This window comes from Seriola lalandi, unplaced genomic scaffold (assembly GCF_002814215.2).
Source record: "Seriola lalandi dorsalis isolate HSWRI2012SDOR001 ecotype SW California unplaced genomic scaffold, Sedor1 jcf7180002052130, whole genome shotgun sequence".
In the NCBI taxonomy this organism is placed as follows: domain Eukaryota; kingdom Metazoa; phylum Chordata; class Actinopteri; order Carangiformes; family Carangidae; genus Seriola; species Seriola lalandi.
In genome coordinates, this window is record NW_019522683.1 from 444,408 (window position 1) to 472,244 (window position 27,837).

Genomic DNA, 27,837 nt, shown 5'->3' on the forward strand with positions numbered 1-27,837 from the left:
AGATAAAAGCTTTGAACTCAACTAAGCATGTTAAACATCTTGGCAATATACTGTAGATAGCAATTCCTCATGAATGAAAATGCTGTTCCTCTGATGCCTTCTAAATGCCCCTGATAACTCCGACAGGTGGGATAACGGCAGGTGCTTTAGTGGCAGCAACATGAGCACACAGAATATATCGACAGTACGATGTAATGTAGTTAGCATGATGGATTATATAACAGTTTTTCAGTTTTTAAAGCTGCTGTTATTGATATTCTTATATTAACAATGAATCAAATGACTATGTTTATGTAAATGTCGATGTAACATTTAGCGTCTTTAATCTGGGTTTTATTGCCTGCAGATTTACTGTCCAGTCCCACAGCTCTCAACAATCATTCCTTTAAGAGTTGGTGGAGACCAAACAGGAGGTAAAAGGAAGTGTGAACGCTGGACTTACATTTGTCCGTTGGGCAAGAAAGACAACTCCAGTTGAACACTAATGTTTTGGCCAACTTAAATAGATTCACACAGTGGATTGTATTTCTATTATGTTTGGTGCCCCACATCCTAGCGTGTTTATGTTTCAGTTTTATAGTCCAGAGGACGTCCACCATGCAGCGCATCCTCACTTCCAGCCCCATTCACCCTTCCTTTCCTTGTGGAAACAACAGATAGACCATGTGCTGTATAGCATTAGCAGCAGCTGTTTTGCAGAGTACCTCTTTACAGTGGTCGTGTAGACAAAATGAACCTTCAGAAATAGAAACAGGGCAAATGTGTTCAAGGAGAATTGAGTCAGGCCCCGTGGAGCCAGGCCGGCTTAGGCTGTGGCTCGGGTTCACAGGAGGCGTTCCCTTATGAAATGAGGATTATGTAACCTGTCGTAACTGTGGCTCTTCCCTCCTCAGATGGGCATGGTGTGGCTGAAACCCTAACAGTGAACATGACATACTCAGCCGCCTTTACAGACTTTTCAGACACCACTAGACACTGATAGATTTATTTTCATAATGAAAGAAATTTTTCAATAATAAACGTTTCTTTCCTCAAATATGTGTTACCACTCTCAGTTTGCCTCTGTCCTATAAATCTCCTTCATATAGCATATACTAACTATTATATATTGTATTATTTACCACAAGCAAGCAGCTTCTCAGGCCACTAAAAACTGAGTGAGGGAATAATCTCCGGCTCTCCACCACCGACATGGAGACTAATGCTGGCTCACTGAGCAGTTGCCAGTGGTGACGGTGGTTTGTGGCATCATGTGAATCAAGGAATCTGTTTATGCAGTGGAAATGTAAAGGAGCTTTCAGTGAGAGGCTGGAGCAGGGGGCTTTTTCTTCCGTCATACACAAAAACGCTTAAATTGAATACACAGGTGTTGAGCAGCTGCTGAAACCAGCCCTTCTTTGTGTTGTTTTTCTCTTCATGGTTGCTGTTGAATTTATTGTGTTTTCAAGATATGTTTGGGACTCACAAACATCACGTCCATTATCTTTCAGGATCTGAGTGCAAACCATGTAGTCAGTCCTGTGGTTCTCCCAGTGCCCAACTCAGCGTCCAGCCTTCTGCTCCCAGTGGGAACGGATCTTCCTCCTCACTATCCCCCGTTTCCATCGCTGAGGACGTCTTCTTTGATAACATGACAACGAATGACGACCAGGTGAAGCTGTACTCTTCATTAGGGTCATCTTTATTTTTCTCATTTTTTCCCCTTCCTCTTTTGGTCATGCATGAATCTAGGAAATGTAACGTCAGTCTGTCAATTCGTCCGCTACATAAGTCCAGACTAAAAGATCTCGACAACCATTGGATGGATTGACATTCGTTGTTCCCAGATGTACCTTAATGACTTTGGTGTTCCCTTCACTTTTCTTCTAGCGCCACCATGAGCTTGACATTTGCAGTTTTAGGTGAAATACTATGGGGTAGATTGCCATGACATTTGCCGCCAGTATTCAAAGTCCCCTAGTGGATAAATTGTAATGACTTTGGTGATACCATGACCTCTTCCCTTGTGAGGTTGACACTTTTGAATTTTATTGAATAATCTTCACAACCATTTGGTGGACTGCCAAGAAAGTTGGCATAGACATTCAAGTCAGCAGAGAATGATGAGTAATAACTTTGATCTCCTGATCTTCCATCTAGCGCCACCATCAGGTCTTTGTGTTTAGCCTTATGTCTGCTTAACGTCATCATGTTAGTATCGTCACTGTGATCATGCTGATGTGACCATTTTGCTCAGCATCACAGAGCCACTAGCATGGCTGCAGACTTGGCCTTGTTAATATGATTTTGAATTGCAGCTGATTTTCCAAATATCTTGTTTGTCTTCTCTCTGTTCTCCACGTCTATCCTCCATTTTTTCTCTCTCCCCTTCCTTTAAAAATTTTCCATGGCTCCACTTTGCCTCCTTTCTAACTTGCAGGATGCGTGTTCAGTAGTCAGTGACTACGACTGCCCTGGTGTGGAAGTGGGTGGCAGCGTGGAGGACCTGCTGGGCTTCAGCCCCTCTCTCAGGGCTTCTGAGTACTTCAAAGACTTGGAGGGAGGGATACCGGCTTCACAGTCAACTGCGTCCACTGTAACCACAGTCCCAGAGAGCAAAACCCTGATGGTTGACCAACAAGTGTCTCTAAACACAGACCCTCCTGCCATCAACCTTCCTCTACAGACTTCTCTGACCGCACTCTCCCCTCAGGTCAATGCACCATCACCGCCCTACTATATACAGCCTGCAGAGGAACCTCTTCACAGCTTTGTGGTCACTCAGCTTAGTCCTAAGTTATTGCCAGGTTGTCTCATTGACAGTGGTGTCTCCTCAGACCCTTCAACAGAGCTTAGTTTGACAATAAATCTGAATGGACTGTTGGGTTCAGTGGAAACAGCAAAAGGGATAACGGGATCAGAGGCAGTAGAGGAGCAAACCACAATGGATTTTGACGGAGAGCCAGATGAGGACAGCTTTCCTATCCTGGTCAGATCCATGTCAACGTCCCGAAGGCACAGCTGGGGCGTCCCTGTGTCCCCCATTGACCTGCGGAGGAGGTGAGATGGATGACAGAGGGAGGGGAGGGATAGAGAGATGAATAGTTGAATGGAAAAATTCAGAGCACTGTCATTACTACACTTTCCTGCCTAAGTCCTTCATAGGTTTCTACATGATGAGACTTTGTGCTTTAGTATGATCCTGCATCACTCACTGTGACTCTCGTCAGCTCTGCCCTCATTATACTATTTAATGGTTTCTGGTGGTTTAGTTAGCTCTTTAAATAATGCTGTCATGACAACTTTGAGGTATGCACAGTGAACTGCGCACCAAAATATGTTATGAGAACCAAAACTGAAAAACATTTCAAGCTGGTTAACCCCCTTCCTGTGTGTTTGTTGCTGTGCTGTGCTGTCAGACTGAGTCTGGATACCACGGCCATGGACAGCGATGGAGAGAGAGAGGATGACGAGGAGAGCCATCAGCAGACCTACAGCTGCACGGCCTGCCCTGAGGATGAGACGGATGGTCCCAGGATGAGGTTCCCCTGTCCCAGAGCCAGGGTCACAAGCATGGTAATGACGAACGGTGACATACTATACCTAATAGATAAGGCTAGAGATGTTTTTGTCACTTTTTTATCATTGCCAACAAATCTAATCTCTCAAGACAAATCCAACAGTGCATTTTCTCAGTTTCTCAGTACTTTCCAACTTCCTTACTCTGCCCGTGGCACTCAGCTCCATACACATAGTTTCCCACTGAGGATGTAAATCTTTCAAAATGGGTCACCAATATATACTTTTTTTTTTTCTTCAAAAAAAAAAAAAGGCAAAAGTCATTTCCTAAAACAGATGAGAAAAACAGATGAGTTCATCACAAAGAAAAAACACGTCACCCAGCCCAACACTGTGGCTCGTTTGATGTGTTTTTTACAGTATCCGTTTTCGGACCATAATAAGATATATCAGGCTTTGGCGATTCATTGTTGTTGTCGGTCTTTAGATTGGATTTTTTTTTTGACAATATGAAAACTGGAGAATATCACCAGACTGATCTTTTAAGGGAGTAAGGCTGATGGGTGGTCACAGTGTGGAAAGTGAAAAAATAACCAAACGCTGAGACTTTAAATGTGCATCATTTACAATGTCGTGACAACCTGCAGAAAAATAACTTATTTATCAAGTGACCAAAAGCGACTACATGTAAACTACCAACTAATAATAAGTGAGTCTGCTGTGTGTTAGAGAGGGGAGTCCAAACAGATCAAATGTGCATGTGATGTACGTTGTGTGTGTGTTTATTCTCCAATGTTTTCAGGCCGGTGGTGTGCCTGGCAGACATCTGTATTCCCGCTCAGAGATCCTCGCCACAGATGAATGTTCCCGAGCTGCACACATTTCTCGAGTTGTGCAGACATCCAAACAGGCCGCAAGGGCAGCAGGAGGTGAGGCTGAGTGTTTGTTCATGTAGAGTACATGTTAGTTTATGTGTTTTACTCTCAGCGGGCAGCTGTTTTCGTCATATTTGACCTTTACTTCTTTCTCTCGTGTAGCGGAGGAATTCGACCCAGAAGAAAACCTACATTCTACTGAGGGACAGAGCCATATGTAAGTCTACACTGACATCAATTACATCTGCCACTTGAGTTAGATCATGGAGCCCTTTCTCACTTAGAAGAATCTATTTCCTTTCTATAAGATGCTTCAGTCTGACTGACAGGTAATGGTGCTTGAGAGAAAAAAAAAAAGGTTTACTTTTCCAGTTTGAGTCACAGGATCCAGCTGTTGGTCTTAATTGTACCTGCAGCATTTTGAATGGCACAGTACAGTAATGCACATACTGTTCTGTAATTGTGAATTGTTATAGTCTGGTACAGCTATCTAACTCCCATGTAACAGAGGGGCTTTCCCCATTTCCTCCTGACATTTCTGCTTTATGTCATATGTCTGCAACCTCCTCCTCCCACAGTCCTCTCTCCCAGCTCCTTAGATGGCCCCTTAATGTGTGTGTGTGTGAGTGTGTGTTGTTAATGTGTGCTAGTGTGACTGTGAGTGTTTGTGTGTGTCTGGCGATTGTGTGGACGCAGCAGACGAGGGAGGATTCTTCTGTAAATCACAGTTTGACACCCAGCTCCCAGCAGTCGCTCGCTCTCCTCTCCTCTCCTCTCCTCCACTCCTCGCAGCCCACACTCAGCCTCAGTGTCTTGTTTGTCTTAGGCTGATGGTACAGAAAGTCCTGCAGGAGCTAAAGCTGTACCATGGGTAAGTAAACAGAAGAGGGAGGTCTGCTCGCTCCTGCTGCTGTTCAAATGTAATCTCAGTCCTCGAAACAGCAGCAGCAGCAGCGGCAGCAGCAGCAGCACAGCAGGCCACATTATGACCAAGGGGAGCACTGCACTGTGTGGGTGTGTGTTTGTGTACACAATGTATTGTTTGTGCATGAATGTTTCTGGCATGCCCCTGTTTGTGCACTGACACAGTTTACCATTAAAGCTGGAAAAGGTCTGTGGACATTTTTTTAATTTCACAAAATCATCAGTTGACGTCACCTGACACTGAAACCAAGCTAATGGAGGGAAACCCTTCCCTTTAAAGTTTCCCGTTGGCTAAACTACTCTCATACGCTCAGATTGTGTTTCTTTTTGCTGTGATGTCAGTCTCCTATTACGATGTTTCAGCATGTTTAAGACTTTAAAAATTGTACTATCTGTCTATCATATTTGTGCCAGTTCACCATTCAAACTGATTCTCTCTCCATTTAAATCATGTCATTCTGTGTCACAGAGCAAAGCAGAGGAACAACAGATCAGATGTCAAAGAATCAGGAAATGTCACTTGGTACGAGTTCCTCTCTAATGAGTAAGTGCGGTCCTTGTTGTTGTTCTCTTTTCACTGCTGCAGAAATATTCACATTCATGGACAATTTTGGGCAAAAAAATATTCACAGAATTCAGAGATCTTTAATTGGTTGTTATCTGTCCCGTCCCTTCGCATAGAAGTGTTTCATTAGCTATCTATAACAGGTTGTGGTCAAAACCAAACGGTGTGAAACATAAAGTGTCAGCGAAGTGACAGCTGCTTGTGCTTTTGCAGTAATGTGGTTTCCTTTCATGAAAACAACACAGTAAATTTTCTCATCATTGTAAATGTTTCTACTACAAAATTTCCCATTTCCCTTCATTAATTTTATGTATATGTTGTTTTTCAGATTGACTATTAACAAAAAGCATAACAGTTACGATATATGTCGTATAACATAATATAACATAATAAGACCCTGTCCTGTCTTGACCTGAATTTAAAAAAAAATATAGTAGAGTTTCAAGATGACCAAATAAACAATTATCAGTAACTATTGGTAATTTTCAAATGTGGGGAAGGATGATGATTAAATTCCTGCAGACAAGACAGCCATGAGACTGTTTCCTTATGTTGGTGCATTCACTGCCTCTTCTACCAGGAATGAGGAAGAGGAGGATCGTACAGAGAAGGTGGAGAAAGGCACCAAGGTGAAGAGGACCCTTAGCTCTTTGAGGAACAGGATGGCTGGCTCCTTCAATAAAGATAAGGTAAACCCAAAGCAAAGACAAATAGTGCTTTGAACTCATTATAATATACCATCCCACCTGCAGTAACATATATGACTTGATAAGGATTACAGTTTTCTTTACGAACTAAGAATCCTGGGACAAAAATGCTGCAACACATTTTAATGTGGAATGCAGAAAAGTGATTTCTGTATTTTCTAATATCGTGTAGACCATATCCTGAGGTGCATGTTGCTTCACACACAACGTACAAATATTGCCTGCGATGTGGTTGTGTCATACCCAGCAATGCAGTATATGCCGCAGTGAAAGAGAACACACACACAGTTGCGTATAAAAACTCCCCGCTGTGTTTGATTTTCTTGTTCCTCTGCAGGGTAAGAACCGAGAAAAAGAGCAGCAGAAAGAGAAGTGGAAGGAGAAGGAGAGGGAAGCCAAAGAGAAAGTATGCGGCAGCAGCAGGATGAGCAGTGGGCATCATTTGGTGCCAGGCGCTTTTTCCAGCTGTGCCACCTGCTCACTGTGCGGCAAGTCCCTGCAGAAAAAGCATGGCCTGCAGTGCATGAGTGAGTAACGCCACAGCCACAGGTGTACATGCACCCACGCTTGTCCTCAATATGACACAAACACACGTGCACAGGTGTTGCGCTCACACACAAACTTGTATCTATTCATACCCATGCTGCTACACACACGCACGCTCACTTAACCAGTTATTGGAGCACTCAAGCACAAACACAGCCGCACACACACACTCACAATCACACGTAGCCACAAAGCGTAATGAATAAAACCATTCACAAATTCATCAGGAAACACCCAAATATTCTCTTTAGGTGGAAGGCTATTTCTGACTTTATGGTATTCCCATACACGTTATCACCTTTGTTGTGTTGAAATTACAGCATTAAATTCACAGAACGTAAAATAGCAGAGTCATAATTACATCAAGTGCCATTCGTCATTTTGACAGTAGCTTTCCTTTTGCACTTTTCTGCTAAAAGAAGATGGTGTTCCCTTTCAGTTCCTCTTCAAAAAGCATTTGTGAAAAACTTGACGATGTCTGCAATTCCCTCTGTGCTCTTTTTCACGCTGCATCATTACTGCATATGTCCTGTGTTTCACAACTCAGCTCATTTGTTTAGACGTGTTATCTGATTTGTTATCACAATCCTCTGACAGATGTTTATGTGAATCTACAGCATGTCTTTACTTTGTTGCTCCGGCTTGTAATACTCTTCACATTTCCAGTATCTTTGGTGTGTTGGATGATGAACTCTCACAATGAGAAAGCAGGCCCTGTTTTGTCTGGAGGCAACCACAGCTTTATGTGTCCATTCATGGAGTAGACCTGTACAGAGCATTTCAATGCCCCACGGTTCCTCTTTCTGTTACTGTTGCGCCACTCCTTTGCAGCCAGCAGGTCAGCTGATAAGCCCGTAATACCTAATGAAAGATGTAAAACTGTTTGCTTGGTACAGGCAGCGGTGAGCACAGTGGAAAAACTCTTATCCAAGAGGTCAGGCTGCATGAATATTGGTTGATAGTAACTTACCAACAGAAAAATCAAAAGTTTAAAATAAGAAGTGTGTTCAAATCCAGTAGAAATTGGTTTATTATCATTAGTATCATAGCTTTTGTAACAGACGTATGCGGCTGTGCTAAAGTACAATTTAATTACTCATATACAACAGGATAGTTCTAAAGTATTAACAGAGATAATCCTAAAATAATGTCTAACTGTTTAACTTTAATAACAAATTGTAAATGCAGAATTAGCCAATATGTTAATTGATCGTTTCCATTCGGCTTTGCTGCACTGACTGAAAGAACTATAAGATGTGTGGCAACAAATTTAAATCTTATGAAAGTTCAGCTGTCGTATAGATACTTGCACATAGTGGTGAAGACAGTATTGACATGTTTACACAACTAGAAGTAGCAATACCAGAAGCAATTTCAGTGTAAAAAGACACCATTACAAGTTAAAAAAGAAGTTAAATGTTCAAAAAGTAGCAAATGTTCTCAAAATGCCATATGGCAGAATTTTTCCTGTTATATTTGGCATTATTTTACAATATACATTGAAAAATATTGCAGATGCATTAATGTGTAAGCAGCATTTTAGCTGTCGAATCAGAGCTAATTTTAACTACTCTATATACTTTTAGATTATAGGTAATTTAATCTATCACCATCTATCATCATATTCTGTAAAGTGATTCTATGTTTACATGGTTTCACCTGTAAAATAACTGGAAACTGCAGATGTCAGATAAGTGGAGTAGAAAGTGCAGCAGCTGCCTCAGAAATATAATCAGTGCAGTTATAAAGTAGCATAAAATGAGATGGAGGACAAAATTATTGTATTCGAATAAATATGCTTAATTAAGCACATGATCTATTGATTTATTTGGCAGAAGAAAAAACATTAGACCCAAACATTGGACCTTTTATTTTTAGTATTTTTTTTCTTTTAAGTGATATTTTTAAACTTCCACAGGGTATTTCCTCTTAATCATCCTGATACAGCCAGAATGATGTTTAATCACATCTGTGGACACATTTGTTGGCATTCCTGTAATTCGGCGACTGTCTTCTCATAAGACATGTGGTCAGGTGGTGAATTTCACATCACCAAATAAAGTTCCCAAGGCGGAACAGTACCATTCTCAATATTAGTACCATTTAATTTTCTCTGAAGTGGATAATTTGCAGGAGTGCAAGGAGAAGAGCAGTTAGAAATGAAATTCTGTGCTCCCACTTCATTATTTCATGGCTGTAACCTCATAAGTTCCCTGGCTCCTTTTTGTCTGTGGGAGACAAAAGCCATAATATGTACAGAACATTTATAAATCTCACAGTCTGGCAGGAAGGGATATAATGTATGATTGTTTTTAATAGTGTGCTTATTAAACAAAGTTGCTCTGGCATATTTCACAAGACACAGGGCACCACATATCCAGTGTGATTCAGACAGCGCTGCTTCTTTAAGACATTAACCAGAAACCAATAACACATCTATCTCACTCTCTTTCTCTCTGTGGCAACTCTTCATTCATCACCGATAAAGTCACAAATCCTAAATGTTGACACTTGTTGGCATTGTTGGTGCACACACACACACACACACACACACACACACACACACACACACACACACATACACACATACACACATACACACATACATACACAGGCGTGAGAAAACAAGTGAGTGTCCCTTTAATTTGAACCAAGCCCTGTGGGGATTCAGCCGAGAATCAGCCTGTGGAATGCGTCGTTTGTGTGCCAGAGATTGTTCCCAGTGCAGAGTAGGACACAAAACTGGACAAAACCAAGAATGTGGCATACTTGTTGCCACTGATTTTCAATGGCTGAACTGATTTATGTACCTCACGGGCAGACTACACTTCCCTCTGGATGCAGCTGATTCAGATCAACTCGGGTCTTGCTGAACGGTAAGAGGCAGCTACTGTAGCGATGGTCCGAAGCGGGATCAGGTGGATAACTCCCGTTGTTTCGCCCAATGGGAGTTTTCAGGCATCCTGGCTGCTAGCTAACCAGCTAAATGCTAATAATAGCCAATCAACCACTTGTTGCGTTTGTCCTCTACAGGCTTGTTGTTTAGTCGGGTTTGAGTCAGTGTGTTAACAAAGTGAAGCCACTTTTAAAGTTCCATAGATATTTATTTTCTCGCAAACTGTTTCAAATAAGCTTAGACTGAACGTATGGCTTGACTAGCTATTAGCCACTTAACGCTAGCGTTGTTAGCCTGCCTACAACCGCTACTATTTGAAAAACAAGGTTAGTTGGGTAAGCTGTTGGCTTTAATTAGCTGAAAGTGATAGTTTGTATAAACGAACACAGAGCCACACCAGCGCTGTTTATCCTCGTAAAACTAATGTTGCGCAACTTCCCTTCAAATTCACTTTATGTGTCCTTTCAGGAGTTTGTCTTTGCCCATGGGTTGCAGACTTTGCATGAAGCTCAACAGGTGATTGCTAACTAAGCTAACGTTAGCCTCGAAGATAACTATTACTACTACTATATCTGGAGTCAGCTGTTAAAATGTTTCTGGCATGCTCGGATGTTTCCCATGATGTGGTGGGGAAATCAGAGGTTAGTACAAGTAACATTATTCGCATTTGCAGTTAGATGGCGAGGTGCGTCTGTCTGTGTTAAACAGTCTTGTATTTCTAGTGTTCCCACCCCGTTATAGTTGGCTCAGAGACTCAGGCAGCTAACTGGCTCTGAATTATGAGACTCAATGATCCTCGATGTGTTAAATGGTGTTATTCTTCAGTGTCAAATTCTTGTAATTCCTCAGCCGGGCAGGTGATGCCCTCTACCAGTGCTTTATTAGCATCAGGCAATAGGAATGGCCCAGGCTGACGGGGTGACCATTCAGCCTATCCCCTCACTCCTCTACCTCTCTGTTCTGACTGAGTTTTCTCTTTGACTGGGTCACATGGTGCTAATTGTGCTTGGCAGGTCTGCCAGTGCATAACAGCCCACTCCACTGACTCTGGGTCTCACCCATCTCACCCTGTTAGCACACCACTTCTCCATGCATCACTGCTTTGCCTTCCAGCATGCCTGACTCTTTGGGCTCTCTGCCTTTGACTAGATTTAAGGTTTTGACTGCCTCCATGTCTCCTCTGAGTGCCTCTTAGTAGATTTTCACCTCTTTAACTGTTGTTATCATCTAATTTTCATGCTACCTATAGGCTTGATTAGTCGGCAGATTAATCATCAGAGGGGTAATGATTTGAAGGGGCAATAAATAGATAGATGATATCCCTCTACCTCCCCCTTTGAGTATTGTCTCTTTGTTACTGGTCTTAAATAGTAATCATGACCCTTCTTTTTGGGTGAGAAATGTGACAGAGATGTTTCACTTCACTAAGTAAACAGTTCCCTGAGCCCCAGTTCCTCCTGTTTCACGAGATGATGTCATAGTTTGGCTGGTTACTTCAGTTTGCCCAAAGTGTTGATGTTTTTGTCCCTGTTGTCTCATAGAATTAAGTAACCTCTTGAACTCATATGCACACATTAACACACAGGAAGCAGGTGATGTCAGTTTTTGGCTTCTGTGTAATCAAGTAATACTTTTTTAAAAATGGCTGTTGTGGCTTCTTTTCCTCCAGGTTGGACTTGAAACCCATTTGTGGTAGTAGGGTTTTTCCTCTGAACTACAGAGGGTGATATGGAGCACAAGTGGTTTTACTGGGGTTATTTCTTGTATTTGAGAATAGTGAAAGGAAACTAAAGGAAATATTAATCTGACATATTGAATATATCTATAAATGGAGGCACTGCACCATCTAAAGTGACTGTGTATGGGCTTAGTTTATAAGCAGAATAGACATGCAGTTTCACACTCCTCATACACTTAAACTGAACATGCTGGCATATGTGAGGAGTTGACGACCACATTACTTAAAAGCAGATGCTGCGGCTCATTGAAAATGCAGCACACTTTCAGTAGCCTACATGATTTTGAACCTATAATTCAGTCGGAGGTAGGAATGTTTACTTTAAAGGACATCACCCTGTTGTTTTGTATGTTTTAGCATGTTACACATAATGTATTTAGATAATAAACAACAATTTAGGATCGAAATAATATATGCGTCTATTTTTATGTATGGACAGATTGATATGTTTTTTTAGAGGATGCTCAAAAAAAATTACAACAACATGTAAAGACTCATTTGATTTTTTTTTTTTTATCAAAAGGTTGCTGTTTAGCTGCTTTTGTGAAGGTGCAAATGTTGGGGGGAGTTTTACTGTTCAATGCAGGTGTCCAACATAAAATTAGCAAAAATACAGTTTATAAAATCCGTGATTAATTGCTTGTCTCAAGCACACTGTGTGTCTGCAATTTTACATCTTCTTAATAATTCAATCAAAACCAGCATCTAAAAACCTGTTTTTCATCACTAATGTAAAATATACACAGTTAGTGTAGTTACCTACAATTTCACACACCCTGTTTTGAATTTGACAGTGTTTGTAGTCTGTATGTCAAAAACAACTTTTAAGTGTCCTATCGTGTGAGGAAAACGTTTCCCTCGAAGAATCCACCCATTGCTATCTGGCGCTCCCATAAGATAACATGGGGCATTACCTTCTTTCTGTAGAGTTTGAGTAGTAGCACGTGATTTTAAAGTTGTTTGTTGTATTTTATTTTCACCTGTCTGTTGATTTGTTTGTTGGCTTCTTTTTTTGGCTGCTTAGGACAAGCAGTGATCACAGTGCTGACCTAGACCTCATTTCTAGTTCACTGATTGACTCACTGAAGTGTGTGCTGCTGAACACCACAAGTGTGCTTCTTGTGTGATTAGCGTAGTTACCAGTCAGCAGATGTTGGGTGTGGTGGTGGTTTTTTATGGGGGCTGAGTGTCCCGTGGATCAGCTGCAAACCACAGTGCAGTTGTCACGACTGAGTGACTGGAACTTTATTACACAGCTCAAGAGTGGCAGAGCTCTTTGACACTCACCCATGTGGTCCACCTGACGACATTAACCACAGTGACAGTATGTGCTGGCCTGACGTCAGAACTGATCTTTCAGTTGTGACTTTTTTCTAATGAAGCATTTCTTTATTTTCACCGCAGGTATCACACATGGTGCTATTACCAAACATCGGGGTGGTCTGTAGCTGTTAATGCTGATAAGCTCTCTGATATCAGTAAACAGAAATACACAGTGTTCTTTCTTATCTTGGGATATTTTTTCTTTTAGTTTTGTTGAGCAAAAATTCTTTTGAACACTTTTTGAACATAATTACCTCAACTACACATTCCTAAACAGAAATGGCTTACTCTTGGGTTCTTCAGTGATGACTTTGAAGTGATATTGTTATAATGACATTGCTTTTTACTCCATCTAGATCTGCTTATCCGTCAGGTCCTCTTATCTCTTCCTGTTCTTAGCAATACTTTTCCCAGCCTTTCCCGGTCAGTGTGTTCAGGCTTTGTTGAAGATGGTAAGACGGTGTATTACTGTCCTGGTTGACTTGATTAGACATTGACGGTATGTTGTGCTTGATGTCTTTTGTCAGGAAGAGCCAGGCTGGCAGAGATATGTGTTATTTTGCGCGTTAGTTGAAGCGAGGTGGAAAATTATCTGCTATTGCTGATGAGTTTGTTGAGTTCAGTGCCCATTTCTTCCTCTAAAGGGAAAAAAAAATTCTCTGGTTTCAAAACTGAGTGTAATCCAAAGAGGACCGTCTGATCTGAAGCAATAACATCTAAAAAGGTTGTTTGTATTAGATGTTTTGTGCTATTGGGCAAATGTTGCACTGCTCTGCATCTGTGTTACTTCAGTACTGCTGGACCCAACTCAAAGAGGGACACAGCACTGCTGGTGAAGATTATTCAGAAGCCACTTTCTGTTTTCTTTTCCTTCAGCTTAGCCAGCAATTGTTCATTTATTACCAGAGAGAAGGAGGCAGAGGGGGGTAGGCTACAGATTGTGAATGAAGTGGAAATAATAGATTGGTTAGGACTAGATCTTAAAAGTAAAAGGGCAAAATATGATAGATTATGCTAATACTCTGCAATATAAATGACTCTCATAATATGTGTATCTATTCTTTATGTCTTCCTCAATCACTGCACACACAAATGATAATTTCTCCTAATGTTTCATGCTTTTCCTGTACAGGAAAGAGTGTTTTTGTCATTGTGTTCATTGTGCCAGCACACAAAAGGGAAATAAGCAATAGAAGCCTTTATAGTAGGCTGTACAGCAGTTAGTGGAATTTGCTAGCATGGGTTATGTTTACTCTGTGTTGTTAACATAAGCAGAGCCTTTGTCAACAAGATTCAAACAATCACAAAAGTGCCTATTGGCCCATGTAATATGGTTAATGTAGAGGGGGCAGTTTGGGTTTAAGTTGCTTTTAATACTGCCACGTTCACTTTGTTCACTTGTCTTAAATAGTAGTTGCTGGTCAAATTTGAGTTTTTTATTTATTAATTCATTGATTTTTTAACTCGGATCACTAATCATTCCAAAAAATATGATGATAAATCTGAAATTGTAAAATGCAAGTTTGAGGGGAACAAAATGAAGTGGTAAAATAAAAATAATGAAAACATTAAGACCACTGTTATCTTAAAATTATATCTGAGTAGTAGTAGTATCATAAACGCAATAAGACACACAAAATTAATTACATTTTCTCTTTTTTGGCCCCTGTATTTTCCAGTATAGACCCACGTAATGCAGTCAGCTGGCCTGTTGTCATTAATTACTACATTCAATCAATTTGTTAAACTCATCCACCCTGCTCCCACTGCTCAGCCTCTCTTTACAGAATAGCAGCTCTCATTTTAGTGTGTATATGCATTCCTGCACTTTTGCACATCTGTATATGTTTTGCATTGAAGGCCACGTGTTTTACCTGGCTGGGTTGGGATCCGACTTTGCATGGTCATGACTTAATTTGCTTGGCCAGCCTAGTCCCTTGAAATAGGCTTATGATCTTTACCTTATACAGTATGTAGCCAGGCTGAAAGATTGAACTGTTTTGTTTTACCAATGTTTTGTCTTTCCAGTAAGTGAGCAGAACACGGAGGAGAGAATTTACTGCTCTCAGTGTGTTTTTCCAAAACATCTCTGATTTGTATCTGTGCTAATCAGCGGAGACACAATCAGCCACTCCATCTGCACCTGACAACAAAAGCTTTGTTTTCCATACAGGGAGGAAAGTGAACAAAAAGTGAAATGTATTACTGAGAAAAAGGCAGTTCCTGACCTGCCTTACAGTGAGAGTCTGTATCATGTACTTATTAACAAACAGAAGCCATAGAGTTACTGCTGCAGCAGCCCCATGAGGTCACTTTGTAAGAATACTGTGCCTCCAGGCTTTTGTTCCAGTGTTTTCTTTGAATCACAGCCCTCTACTTTGAACACCGCCTTCGGCAGCGGTTGGGTTGGTTTTGAAACCTCCGACTTGGTTTACTGTTTCATTGTTCCCATCCATATTCAATCCAGAAGTCACCACTGTAGCCTCTGTATACTGTACAATCTGTATACTGTATACAACTGGCCTAGCAAGACTAATGCAACACTGATCCTCTGTTCCTGTCCTGCTGTTTTTCAGATTGTGCCGTGAACGTTCACAAGAACTGTAAGTCTCTGCTGGGTGACTGCACCAGCAGCAAGAATAAGGTAAACACTCCACTGGGGCATAGAAAAACAAGGACTAAGACAACAGGAAAGTCGTCCTACTACCTTCCACTGTGTTACTATTTAGCATATAGTGACTAGTTATATACACATGTATGTGGTCAGACACTGGATCAGTGGCACGAAATGAACTCAGGATAGAGAAAAATAAGATTAATAGAAATGGTAGTTTTAAAAAAAAAAAAAAAAAAAAAAGCCAGTATTTGTGTGACGGTCAGATTTAAGTTTCTTTGTCGTAGTATTTTGGCAGTCTTGCTGTAGATTCCTGTGATGGTTGAATCTGAATTATAGTTGCATAATTTATAGGTTAAATTTAACCCTTTAATCCTTGTAGCACCACTGCAACACTAAATGAGTGTTGGGACTGTGCTAGATTGTAAAATCCAAATTTGAAGATTTTTCTGAGCTTTTCTTCTACTTCATCCATGAGTCTGATTTCTCCACATATTCCTTGCTTTATGCTCCTTTGTAAAATTATTGAGGAGGTGCATATTAACCGTGGTTGAACCTTCTATCTAGTATCAGGTATATATGTAGCTACAGAGAAGCATAATTCCACATTTGGCAGAGATGTTTTTATGCTCTTTCAAGCCTGGGGTTTTAAGATGACTCCGCTGAAGATGACATGCCTCTGTCCACTCTTGAATATGAGTCTGCCTGAGATGTACTTTGCTTGTCATGCAAAGTCCTTGTCCACAAGAGCAGTCTCGTCCTGTAAAGAAACTACAGTGAGAGTGTGCAAATTTTTAGGCATTTTGTAATCTGTCACTCAGCTGATAAAAGCCTGAGATGAAGGCCTTGAAATTATGCTGTCTTTATTTTCTCCACACAGAGAGATTTTCTACCGAAGACCAGCTCATCAGGATCTCCTAACCTTGGTAAGTAGAACATGCATGTGCGGACGTGCTATAGTAGGGAGAATGCATTGATGGAAAAGAAGGCAGCTTTAGCCCCCTTGTGTCAAATTAAAGAGAGCTGATTGCCTCTCGGGTGGTTTGCAGAGGATGAAAAAGATGAGGATGGACCCTATGGATCCTATTTCTTCAGTCTGCAAATCTTTTTTTCTTTTTTTTTTGTGTGTGTTGTGTATATGGGTGTGTGGGTGTTAATAGTATGTGTGTCTGCCTACACACTGAGCGTAGAGGGGGAGATTGGCCTCCAACAGGCTGTAGGCAAAGGTGATGATTAGCTTTTGTTAAGAACAGTCAGGCGATTTACTTCTGGTTCAGTTATTGTGCGAATTTGGGATAGATTTAGTAATGTTGTACGTACAATCTATACACAGAAGTTGAATTTATATCAATATACAAAGAACAATGGGAAGCAGAACTAAGTCAGATCTTTACAATTTGTTAATTTGAAAGAATATCTGCCAATTTCTTTGTTACAGTATTATTTCTTCTTTTGTAAAAGGTTATATTAAAGGTAATTTCACTCATTTCAGTCTCGGAATAGATGTCTTGATTCATTATCATTAATTGGTCCATACCAGGAAATTTCAGGTAGTGCTAATTGTAACATTCAGCAGGTCCTGTTGCATGTGATTGACCCCACAGGAGACATGAGCAGCTGCAGAGGCAGCAACAGCTTAAGTTAATCTCCTGTCCTGTAGTTGTTATTCTCTTTTGAACAGCTGGAGTCCTGTCAGCCACACCTGATTTCTCCTCAAGCCCTGCTCTGGCCAATCAGTAGCTTGTGCAGGGGGTCGGGAAGAATAGGAGCAGAGACAGGAATTGAGGAAAAGTCCGTCATCAGAAAGTGCGAGAAACATAAAAGGGTGTGCTTCTTTCCAGAAGCTTCTACAAGAGATAAACGATCGGGGCGTTGTGTATAAAACCAGGCTACGCGCTGTTCTCTGCTACTGATGCTGTGGCAGAGATACTGTGGAGTTTGGATTATCAAACATCTCATTCTGCTACTGCTTTTAATTTGAGACATTCGCAATGGAGCTTGCGGTTACCGAAGGCACTTTCCAAACCACGAGGGCATCCAAAGCGTGCTCCAGAATGGCTAAACCATCCAACTCCTCCTCCCCACCTTCCTCCACCTCATTGTGGAGTCTGTCTGGACGTGTGGGGATGCGAGTGTTGATGCACCGCGACCTGATCACCTGCCGATTCTTCCGATCCCTTCCTCGATCTTGGCTGAAAAAATACAGGGTTCGACAGAGGCAGGAGTCAAACAGGCACCCACTGGCCTCCTTGTCGTCTTCTCCTCTCCGCTGGTCATCCTCTCCTTTCTCTCTCCCTTCTCCTAGTTTCTCCTTATGTTCCCCCTCCGTCCCCTCTCATTCCCTCAGTTCACCCGTCTCTCATCTTTCCTCCCCAGCGCTAAAAGACCGGGACAGAGAGCGGGATCAGGCAGGCCCTGCCTCATCACAGACCCTGGATGGCCACCAAGGTTTTCTCAGCACCCCAGGCATGACCGTTAGTCAGTGGGGACCTAACACTCAGCTGACTGCCGCCCATACCACCTACTCCTCTGCAACCCCTACCTCCAGCCTTGGCCACAGCCTCCATCACCACAACAGCTCAGGGTGAGTATCTCTGCCCTGCAAGTCACTTTTCTTGCAAGAGTTTTTTTTTTTTTTTTTTAACTAGTTTACTTTTAAAAAGATTGCTCCTGAATGACAGGCTTCCTTTTGACTGGGAGTTGAAAAGTTAAATCTTTCTCTCAAATCTATAATGCTGTCGATGTTTGCAGGATTTGCTCAATATTGTATGTTAACGCTGAATATTTATAGATTCTTCTCTTTGCTGCTCAAATACTATTTTCTCTTGTCATCCTGAGATGTGTATTTATAGTTGACATATCAAGGCACACTTTTTTTTTCTAATAATACAGCCTTTTGAAACTGAAAGTAGACAATTCTCAGAAGTGGACTACTTTTACACTGCATCACTAAGAAAAGTGGGAGTGAGAAAGAGAGAGAGAGAGAGAGAGAGAATCAGGAAAGGTATTAACAAGACCAGAAAAAGAGGGAGCGACAGCCGGGCAACAGTATGGAGGAAAGAAGGAAGGAAGGAAAGACAAATGTAGCTACCTGGGTTTTGCTTCTGTGTGTCATTCTATGTGGAACTGTATATATGTGTGTTGGGTCTTAAGTGTATTTAGGCTACCACTAGCCAGAGGGTTTGAGTGGTATCAGTGTCAGCATGTATGCCACCTTGGACCTGTGGTTGTCATCCCTCAGATCCCTCCCTGGGGAGATGGATGAGACAGATGCTCTCCGCTCCAAACGCTGCAATGAAGACGCCATTTCCCTCGCTCCCTCCACCACCGAGTCTATCATCGTAGAAGGTGAGTTGACTGAGGTGGGGATTGAATTTCAACAGTTCCACTCATGGCTGAAATGATTTACTCTGAGGGAGATTGTTATGGTGGTAACACTGTTCTTTATAAGTACGTTTTCAGCCCGTTTAGCCTTTTCTAAGATCTGTGTGTTTGTCTTCAGGGAGTTTTCCTAAATCCAGGGAGGTGAGTGTATGGAGTGTGTTTCGTGGAGTCAGGAGTGACCTCACCCTGTCTCATTAAGCTGGAGTGTGTGGGAGAGACAGACAGGCTAACTGCGTACTAGTGTTTTTTTCCCAGGTAGCATGTCTCAGGATTTACTGTTTTATGGGACACACCCATACCATGAGCGAGCTATGCAAGTGCAGGGTTGGCATAGTCCCTCACATCTTTTTTTTTAAGCTTAATCACAATCCTTATTAATGTGATGTTCAAGAGTTACCACATTTACAATGCATTGTTGACATCAAAACATGATCAAAATTGTTGGGAAAAGCCTCGTATTTCAGATTTAAAAAAAAAAAAAATTGGTTTGACAAATTCATTTGTGGAGTTAAGATTGTGTGGGTCATATTGCCTTGTCACTATCTCCATATATCATTTTAAGCGCTGCCAAAACACAAACAGACGAGACATGAAGTCATCAGTGAACTATTCTTAAACTTGGAGGCTTCGCAGAAAGTATTTGGAAACCTTTTGTAAGGGAATCATCTTTTGAAAGTCATTGTTCATGATTTAGGAATTGAGTCTCGAGTTACCTGCTGTCCTAGATCTGCTCTTTTTGTGTCAACATCACTTTTCGACAGTCTGAAAGTGGGTGCCTCCTTAATGATGAAGAGGCCGACTGTCAGCCGCACAATCCAGGGTCAGGCCCACATGTCAGAAGTTCCTCCATCCTGCCTAGCTGACATGGAGCCAGACTATAATTCTTGACATAGACTGGATTGTTTCAGGGATGCTTATGTTGACTTCTGACGTCGCTGTGAAAACACTGATCTAAACATGGGCCTCCAACATTGTGCTGTTTCCTGCCATATCGGGATTATAACACTGTAATGGGTCATAGATTTCGATGTCTCTGCCCCTCTCTTCAGATGCTCACTATACAGCAGTGCGGGCTGATCTGGAGTCTGATGCCCAGGACCTGGAGGCGGAGTCATGGAGTTTGGCAGTTGACCAGCAGTATGTTAAGAGGCACTCTAAAGAAATGGTGAAGAGACAGGATGTGATATATGGTGAGTGTGATTGTTTTGGGCGTGTTCAAACATATTGCCGTTCAATGAATTCATTCAACTATTCAATCAATGAGCTCATTGGTTGGTTAGGGTTGGTGTGAACTGTGATTTTGGAAGCAGTACTGCACACAATGTCAGGGAAATAATCAAAAAAGATGAGGTAAAATTTAGCATTTTGCAATTCTGTAACATTGTTGGACTCCCAATACAAAGTTGAAAAAATGTATCGAAATCAAAGCAGCAGAGCCAGAGATATGGTCTTTTGTATTCCATTCATCATTCTTTCTTCTCAAAATATGGCAGAACATAAACGTAAAACTTTAATGTCATTGTACAGAGCTGATGCAGACGGAGATGCACCATGTGCGAACACTGAAGATAATGCTTCGTGTCTACGTCCGAGAGCTGAAGGAGAACCTCCAGATGGACTCGGGCAGGCTGGACTGTCTGTTCCCCCGCTTGGAAAACCTCCTCGATCTTCACACACATTTCCTGTCTTGTCTCAAAGAGCGGCGACGAGAAAACCTCATCTCACCTAGCGACAGGAACTACACCATCAACAGAGTGGCAGACATTCTGATCACGCAGGTAGGTGATATGTAGCGTCTCTGGCAAGAACACACTTGCTTACAAATGCCCAGCGTCGATTTCTTCAAACACATCACATGATAGTTACACATTCTCAATATGGTACACAAGTTATATATAAAGAGCATAATACATCGGCCATGGTGCAGTGTGGGCCAGCACACAAACACAGACTGCCAAAACAGAACCGTGAGCCGCCTAGGTGACAGAGATGACAGTTTCTTTTGTTCCCCAGTTCTCAGGTGAAATCGGAGAGAGGATGAAGGAAAGCTATGGAGATTTCTGCAGTCACCACACTGAGGCTGTCAGCTACTACAAAGAACAGCTGCAAAACAATAAAAAGTTCCACAACATCATACGGGTAAGACACACTATCATATGCTGATTTTTGATGTCAGATTTAATCCACAGTAACTCTCCAGTGTAGTGTATTAAATCCACTTGCAATCTGATACATGTTAAATTAAATCATGCTCTTTCTTATCTCAGAAAATCAACAACCTGTCCATTGTGCGGAGGTTAGGAGTGACCGAGTGTATTCTGTTGGTGACGCAGCGCATTACCAAGTACCCAGTACTAGTGGAGCGTATTCTACACAACACTGAAGGTCTTTCTGCTAATTAAATTACAATCACTGATGAAGAGGGTGCACCAATGCATTTAGTGAGGAATAACCTCAGTCATTATAGTTTAAATTTGACTTAATCTGTAAAATATTTTTTCTGTCTCTAGTGGGAACAGAGGAGCATGAGGATCTGACTCGGGCTCTGGGTCTGATTAAGGACACCATCATTAAGGTGGACACGCTGGTTAATCTCTATGAGAAGATGTCCCGACTCAGAGACATATACAACAAGGTGGAGCTCAAAGCACTGGGAAAAATCAAAGATGGCCGAGTGTTTCGCAGGGAGGACCTGGCACCGAGCAGGAGATGGCTGCTTCATGAGGGCACAGTCAACTGGAAAGCTGCATCTGGCAGACTCAAAGGTATGATAAGGCATGATTAAACAAAATACTCACTGACCTACTATACAGAAGTGTGAATATACTGTATATGCTGTTCTATTAAAAAGAAATCAATAATGTGTCGTGCTGATCCTTTGCAAGGTTGTTGTGAACTTAGTTAACATTAAAAAGGATACTCACACATTTAAAATGTGTCTAGTCTGATATCATCTGGCTTTTTCCAGCTTGCAGGCTGAAGCCAGAAACTCTCATCTCTGATTTTTGCTTTTCCAGATATTCTTGCAGTTCTTCTGTCAGATGTGTTGCTCTTGTTACAAGAGAAGGACCAGAGATATGTATTTGCCACTGTGGTAAGTGATTTACCTTTGATCTTTCTGTCAGTATAACAAAAATGGCATTTGTTTTAAAGAGGAATACATAAATAATGCACAGTGAAAAGAGCAGGAATTTTTTACCTTCAGAATCCTATGCATGATCTGTAATGCTCATCTGTGAATGTCATTTATCAGTTTTTATTAAGTACTAGTAACAAGTAAGGTCAGTAATCCCTTCTTGTTCTTTTTTTGATCTACTCAGGATAGCAAGCCGTCAGTGATCTCTCTTCAGAAGCTTATAGTCAGGGAAGTGGCCCATGAGGAGAAAGCCATGTTTCTTATCTGTGCCTCCTCCAATGAGCCAGAGATGTACGAGATCCACACCACCTCCAAGGAGGAGCGAAACACTTGGATGACACAAATACGGCAAGCTGTCGAGAGGTAGCTGCAGTTACACAGAGAGAAAACTCACACAAAATCTCTATGCTGGTCCAAAATTATGATAATTATTTACCCATTGTGAAAAGTGTAGACAAAATGTTATTGTAATATATGTCAATCCACAGTTGATCCACAGTTGATGAAACAGAATGTATAGGAGCGTTACTCAGTTTGCTTCCTTTGTCTTTCTACCTGCCCACCTGTACCGGGTTCTGTCCTCTCCCACTCTCAGCTGTCCTCATACTGAAGAGAGGCTGATCAGTGAGGAGGAAGAGGCTCGAGCTTCCAGGTTCAAAGAGTTTCAAGGTAACCAGATCAGAACAATGACAAACATTGCCCTTGAAAATTAGCTATACCGGACCACTAGGGGGTGCTCATGTATCATGTTAACATTAAAATTGTTGAAGTTGCTTTGATTTTCTTTACAGCTCTTCAAACTGTTTAAGGATTCAAATTATTTTTTTAAAGCAGCCAATGCAGTTAAAATAAAAAATTAATTAATTAATAAGTATCTGTTTGTATGGATGGATATTCATGTATGGATGTTTCAACAATAGACTTGTGACAATCTGTTAACCTTGATTCGTTTTATAAAGTCTGGGTCTTTTCTTGTTCCATTTCATGTTTTCCATTGTAGAGCGGCTGAGTCAGAAGGACACAGTAATTGTGCAAGCTCTTACTGAGAAGCTGCAGCTGTTTGCAGACATGGCAGAGTCTTTGGCAGGTCTAGAGGACACAGCTTCACGTTCTAGACTTCTGCTTCGAGGAGACGCCTCAGACCTCCAGCAGGGGGAGACCCTGCTCAAAGGAGCTATCACTGAGGGTAAGACAAGGCTGCATGATGTACAGTATATCTGCTTTAGACGGAGAGGCATTGCACCTTGGCATTGAGTGAATTTTACAAACAATTTGTCAACTTTTATATTCATGTAGTTCTCACTGCAGCTTTGTAATAAATAAGTGGATTGTAGCATTGTTGCATTTGCTTCTGTTCCCCTAAACTTCTCTCTCTCTGTCCAGCTTTCAACCTTAACTTTTATCTCTTTCACTTCAGTGGAGAACCTCCAGAACCTGCTGCAGTCCGGAGTGAGGGAGGAGGCTCCAGCCTCTCGACTGGAGGAAGGAAGCGGCTCTGGGGCCTTGCCCAGACGAGCGGATACTTTTGGGGGCTATGACAGCAGCCCCACCATCCTTAGTAAGAGTGAGTGCAGCACACTCCATACCCTGAGGAAGTCCACCAGCTAATGGATTTTGCAGTTGTATTTCAGAGGCATTCATAAGATTAATAAATTATGAATAATAAATTTGACAATTTCTTCAAAGGCTGTTGATTCCTGGAATTGGTTTTATTGGTTTAATTCATGTGTATCGTTTTCTAATAACTAATTTCTTGGCGACAAAGCCAGCATGAGTAACTAAAAAAGAAAAATATTTCAAGTCAGTTACAGTTGGTCACAGTTTTACATGTATATGTGTGTGGTTTCCGTGCAATGTTTGTAATTGTGAATATTTCTGTGTATCATTTTTGTGCGTGTGTGTTTGTCACTCTGTCTGTTTCTGTGTGTGTTGGTGTTGATGTGTCGGTGCCAGATGGCAGTGTGAGGAAGAACTCTTCTGGCGAGTCCAGAAACAGAGACAGAAGCCAGAGAGCAAGCTCCGACCCTCAGCTCAAAGACCTCTGTGGCAGCCACACCCTGGAGCAGACGGTAGGGGCTCAACATGCACTGACTGGGATGAGTCACAGTGTTATTTCCTGTAAATAGTAAACAGACTAAGTCATCTGGAAAGTTTCCATGTCCTGATGTTTACTGTAACCCTGTTCTCACAGGTCATGTCATTTGTTTATAAATGTATAAAGCCTTGATAAAGCATTATACTCTTAACATTGATTTACTCCACTAAATCCTGGTGCTTGATCAGGCAGACAAAATAGACAAAATATAATGACATGCTGATGACAATGAGCGGTGTGTGAAAATCAAAGCCAGTTTTACTCATAACATACATAAAACATGATAAATAATGACATTATTTGCCAAACATAATAGTAAATGCTGTATTTATTCCACAACCTTGGCTATGAACAATAGCTCAATGGAACCTTTTTAGGATTTTGATGTGTAGAATTGACAAATGAAGAAAACCTTTTATATATTATCATAACAAATTTCATATGTTCTAAATGTTTTCAGCATCTACTATCTGTAGCAGTACAGCGCAGTACTCAGTGTGTTTGTGATGTTATATCATTAGTATGACTCTGTGTGTCTGACTGCTCAGGTTGATGAGAGCTCCTGCTCTCCTGCCAGATGGAACCGCATCTGGTCCAACTCCTTCCCCGAGGCTGAGGTAAACTCTCCATTTCTGATCTGTCACTTTGTTTTACACAAAAACTGCAGGATTTGATCTTCATAGTCATGACTGTTGAACTGAAAAGATGTACCCATGAATAGTTTACTAATCCAGTGAAATCTTGTATTGTTTTGGAAATGCTGGTGATTATTTGATTATGATAACTTTGTCTGTGTCTCTGGTCCAGTTCTTTGACAGAGTGGTGATGCTCTCCCAAAGGCTCTATAGTCTGCAGGTAAAACAGACCTCTCAACTGTTTATGCTGTATCTGAAATTTTCAACAAATAAATAAATTTAATTGATTATTTGGGGTTTGTAACTTGATAACTTTCATAACAAATAATTCAATTCACTTTCTGTTTCACTGTAATAGCAAATAAATAATTGTCTCAGGACAATATTAATATATGTTCCCTAATTACTAAATGTTATTTTTCTCCTCTCCCTGCCTCTGCCCCAGGCCATCATATCACAGCAGGACAGTTACATCGAGCTGCAGCGGGCCTCTTTGACAGAGCGGGCATCCCTGCCCGGGCGCCACCGAGGGAACGTGCTCCTGGAGCAGGAGAAGCAGCGGACTCTGGCCCTGCAGAGAGAAGAGCTGGCCAGCTTCCACAAGCTGCAGTCTCAGCACCGGCAGGAGCAGCAGCGCTGGGAGAAGGAGAGGGAGAGGCACCGCCAGCAAGTCGAGGCCACTGAGGCCAGGCTCCGACAAAGGGAGGAGGAGTGCAAGCGGCTGGAGGTGAAATGCACTTGCTGCTCTGTCCTCTACCTGAATTTCTGGCTCCATCGCTCTGTGCCTGATTTTGCTCATTAGATGTAAATATTTAACAGAAACTTTCCAACATTGCTTGTTGTTGTTTTGGTGCAGGAACATCTGGCAAAAGAAAAGGAGGAGCTAGACAGGCAGAGGGAGACGTACCAGCAGGACCTGGAGAGACTGAGAGAGTCCACCAGAGCTGTGGAGAAAGAAAAGGAACGCCTGGAACACCAGAAGAAGATCAAGAGGAAGACCATTGAGGTGGGGAACCTGTGGTGGAGAGGGAGTCAAATAATGGTGAAGCAAAATACTGTATCATCATACAGTACAAGACCATCAAGCTAACTGTTGCAACTGGAAACAACATTTAACATTTCTGTTCACACTACATTGGGCATCTGCATACACAGATGTGTTCACACATTCGTCGACAAACAGTCACCACATTAGCATATGTTGAAATTTACGCCTTGTGAACCCTCATAGCCAAGACAGGTGTGGAAACATGTAAATGAAGTTTAAGCTAACAAATTATATATTTGTTCAGTTAATGATACAATGTGATTTATTACAGATACACTTCATATTATAACTTCAAGGTATTTTTCACAGTTTTATTGATTGATGACTAATTGTATACACATTTTGATTAGTCTATTTTATAGGTAACTCTGATTATAAAAATACTTTTGAAAAATATGAAACTCTAAATTGAAGGTCGTTATATTGGTTTAATGGCCCTTTTAAAGTCGTGTGTGAGAAGGAGAGAAATGAGGACAAAGGCGAGCTGCTTTAGAAGAAGAGGTAATACCAGGAGCAGTTTCCTGTCCCTCGTGCTCTTTGGCCATTTTGTGTTCTTGTTTTTTTTTTCTTCCAAACCTTCGTGCCTTGTCTCTCTTCTGTTTTATATTATTAGATGTTTTGATACATCAGCTGCAAAGATTGTGTGACATTTGATTTCATAGTCGGGTATTTTATTTAATTTTAAAGTCACACAAGATTGTTTGCATTTACAGTCTTTCCATTTTTCTTTATTTTCAGCTGAAACATGTCACATCTTGCCTTTCTGTTGTCTTTGGCTGGACCGCAACAGCGGGGCAGCCGTGAGTGACTGACTGAGTCTTAGACTTGAGTGATCATATTTCCCCCATTGATCAGCCAAATGCCACGTGACTGAGTTGGAGTTTCCCCATTGGCCATTGCTCTTTTTTTTATGAATTAATTGGTGCAAAAGTGGGTGTTTACAGCCTGCACTGTTGCCAACTCAGCACATTTGTTGCTAGATTTAGAGACTTTGAAAAAAAAAAAAGGGCAGAATACAAATAGGATGCCATGACATCAGTTGTTTACAGCGGTTCCACATCTTCAATTTTGGTTTTGACCTGGTCTCCTTAATCTCCTTTTCAAGTTAAATATTTCCCTCCTTACATCAGTTTTCCTGTCTCATCACACAAACACATGACATCGCAAATTGTTGCTTCTTAAATAATGAGTGTAATTCGCATAACATGACCACTGTGGTGCAGGAGAAACATGAATGTGCTGCTTAAGGAACATTTAGTTCCTGAGTTCAGCCTCTTACTGGTGGAAAAGAAGCACTGGTTTCAGCTCCCACAACGTGTGTTACAGATGAGCGTAATGACAAACAGACATACAACTGAATACATGTTTAACCACTCAACCACACAATCCATCTACGCAGAGAGTGGTCTTTCTCTTCACCTCTTTTTCTCTGCTCTCCTTCCTGTATTTCCTCACTTATATCCCTCTTCTCTATCTCTCCATGCACTACAATGCGAGCCATTGTTTGTGAGTTTCATGGGAGAGGAACTTTGAGAAAGATCCACTGACTGTAATTTCACGCCTGGTGCTAACAGATCTGTCATGGAGCTTCAGTGAAGTTACTTAATATCAGCCTTTAGTGTTTTTAGAGGTCTGTATGACTGTTGCAGTTTGGTTGATTGTCATGAGGCAACTGGAGTACTGGACATTTTATCTTGACACAGATTTTATCTTCTTAACAAACCAAGATACAGAATGATATGAATGTTTTGATATCCATATCAAGATTTGCACACTCAGTTGGCAGTTTATTAGGTACTCATGAATAAAACTAATGCAGTCTAATACAACAGTCCTGCAACAAAAAAACAGAC

At 41.4% G+C, this 27,837-nt stretch overlaps 1 protein-coding gene across 2 annotated transcripts in view; it reads left to right on the forward strand.

Moving 5' to 3' along the window:
- arhgef18b (rho/rac guanine nucleotide exchange factor (GEF) 18b) overlaps positions 1 to 27,837 on the forward strand; it is a 43,771-nt gene that overhangs the window by 4,277 nt on the left and 11,657 nt on the right. For both annotated transcript variants that reach the window (XM_023400058.2, XM_087172245.1), the window contains 27 exons: positions 1,491 to 1,651; positions 2,420 to 3,039; positions 3,399 to 3,555; positions 4,301 to 4,427; positions 4,536 to 4,590; positions 5,767 to 5,841; positions 6,443 to 6,551; positions 6,907 to 7,096; positions 15,649 to 15,716; positions 16,567 to 16,612; positions 18,063 to 18,270; positions 18,928 to 19,034; positions 20,120 to 20,260; positions 20,598 to 20,848; positions 21,084 to 21,209; positions 21,338 to 21,455; positions 21,581 to 21,835; positions 22,088 to 22,164; positions 22,391 to 22,569; positions 22,802 to 22,875; positions 23,207 to 23,392; positions 23,624 to 23,770; positions 24,160 to 24,275; positions 24,850 to 24,918; positions 25,109 to 25,156; positions 25,382 to 25,663; positions 25,793 to 25,942. In XM_023400058.2, coding sequence (XP_023255826.2) covers positions 1,631 to 1,651; positions 2,420 to 3,039; positions 3,399 to 3,555; positions 4,301 to 4,427; positions 4,536 to 4,590; positions 5,767 to 5,841; positions 6,443 to 6,551; positions 6,907 to 7,096; positions 15,649 to 15,716; positions 16,567 to 16,612; positions 18,063 to 18,270; positions 18,928 to 19,034; positions 20,120 to 20,260; positions 20,598 to 20,848; positions 21,084 to 21,209; positions 21,338 to 21,455; positions 21,581 to 21,835; positions 22,088 to 22,164; positions 22,391 to 22,569; positions 22,802 to 22,875; positions 23,207 to 23,392; positions 23,624 to 23,770; positions 24,160 to 24,275; positions 24,850 to 24,918; positions 25,109 to 25,156; positions 25,382 to 25,663; positions 25,793 to 25,942 — 4,002 coding nt within the window. In that variant the 5' untranslated portion in view covers positions 1,491 to 1,630. The remainder of the gene's footprint in view (positions 1 to 1,490; positions 1,652 to 2,419; positions 3,040 to 3,398; positions 3,556 to 4,300; positions 4,428 to 4,535; positions 4,591 to 5,766; positions 5,842 to 6,442; positions 6,552 to 6,906; positions 7,097 to 15,648; positions 15,717 to 16,566; positions 16,613 to 18,062; positions 18,271 to 18,927; positions 19,035 to 20,119; positions 20,261 to 20,597; positions 20,849 to 21,083; positions 21,210 to 21,337; positions 21,456 to 21,580; positions 21,836 to 22,087; positions 22,165 to 22,390; positions 22,570 to 22,801; positions 22,876 to 23,206; positions 23,393 to 23,623; positions 23,771 to 24,159; positions 24,276 to 24,849; positions 24,919 to 25,108; positions 25,157 to 25,381; positions 25,664 to 25,792; positions 25,943 to 27,837) is intronic.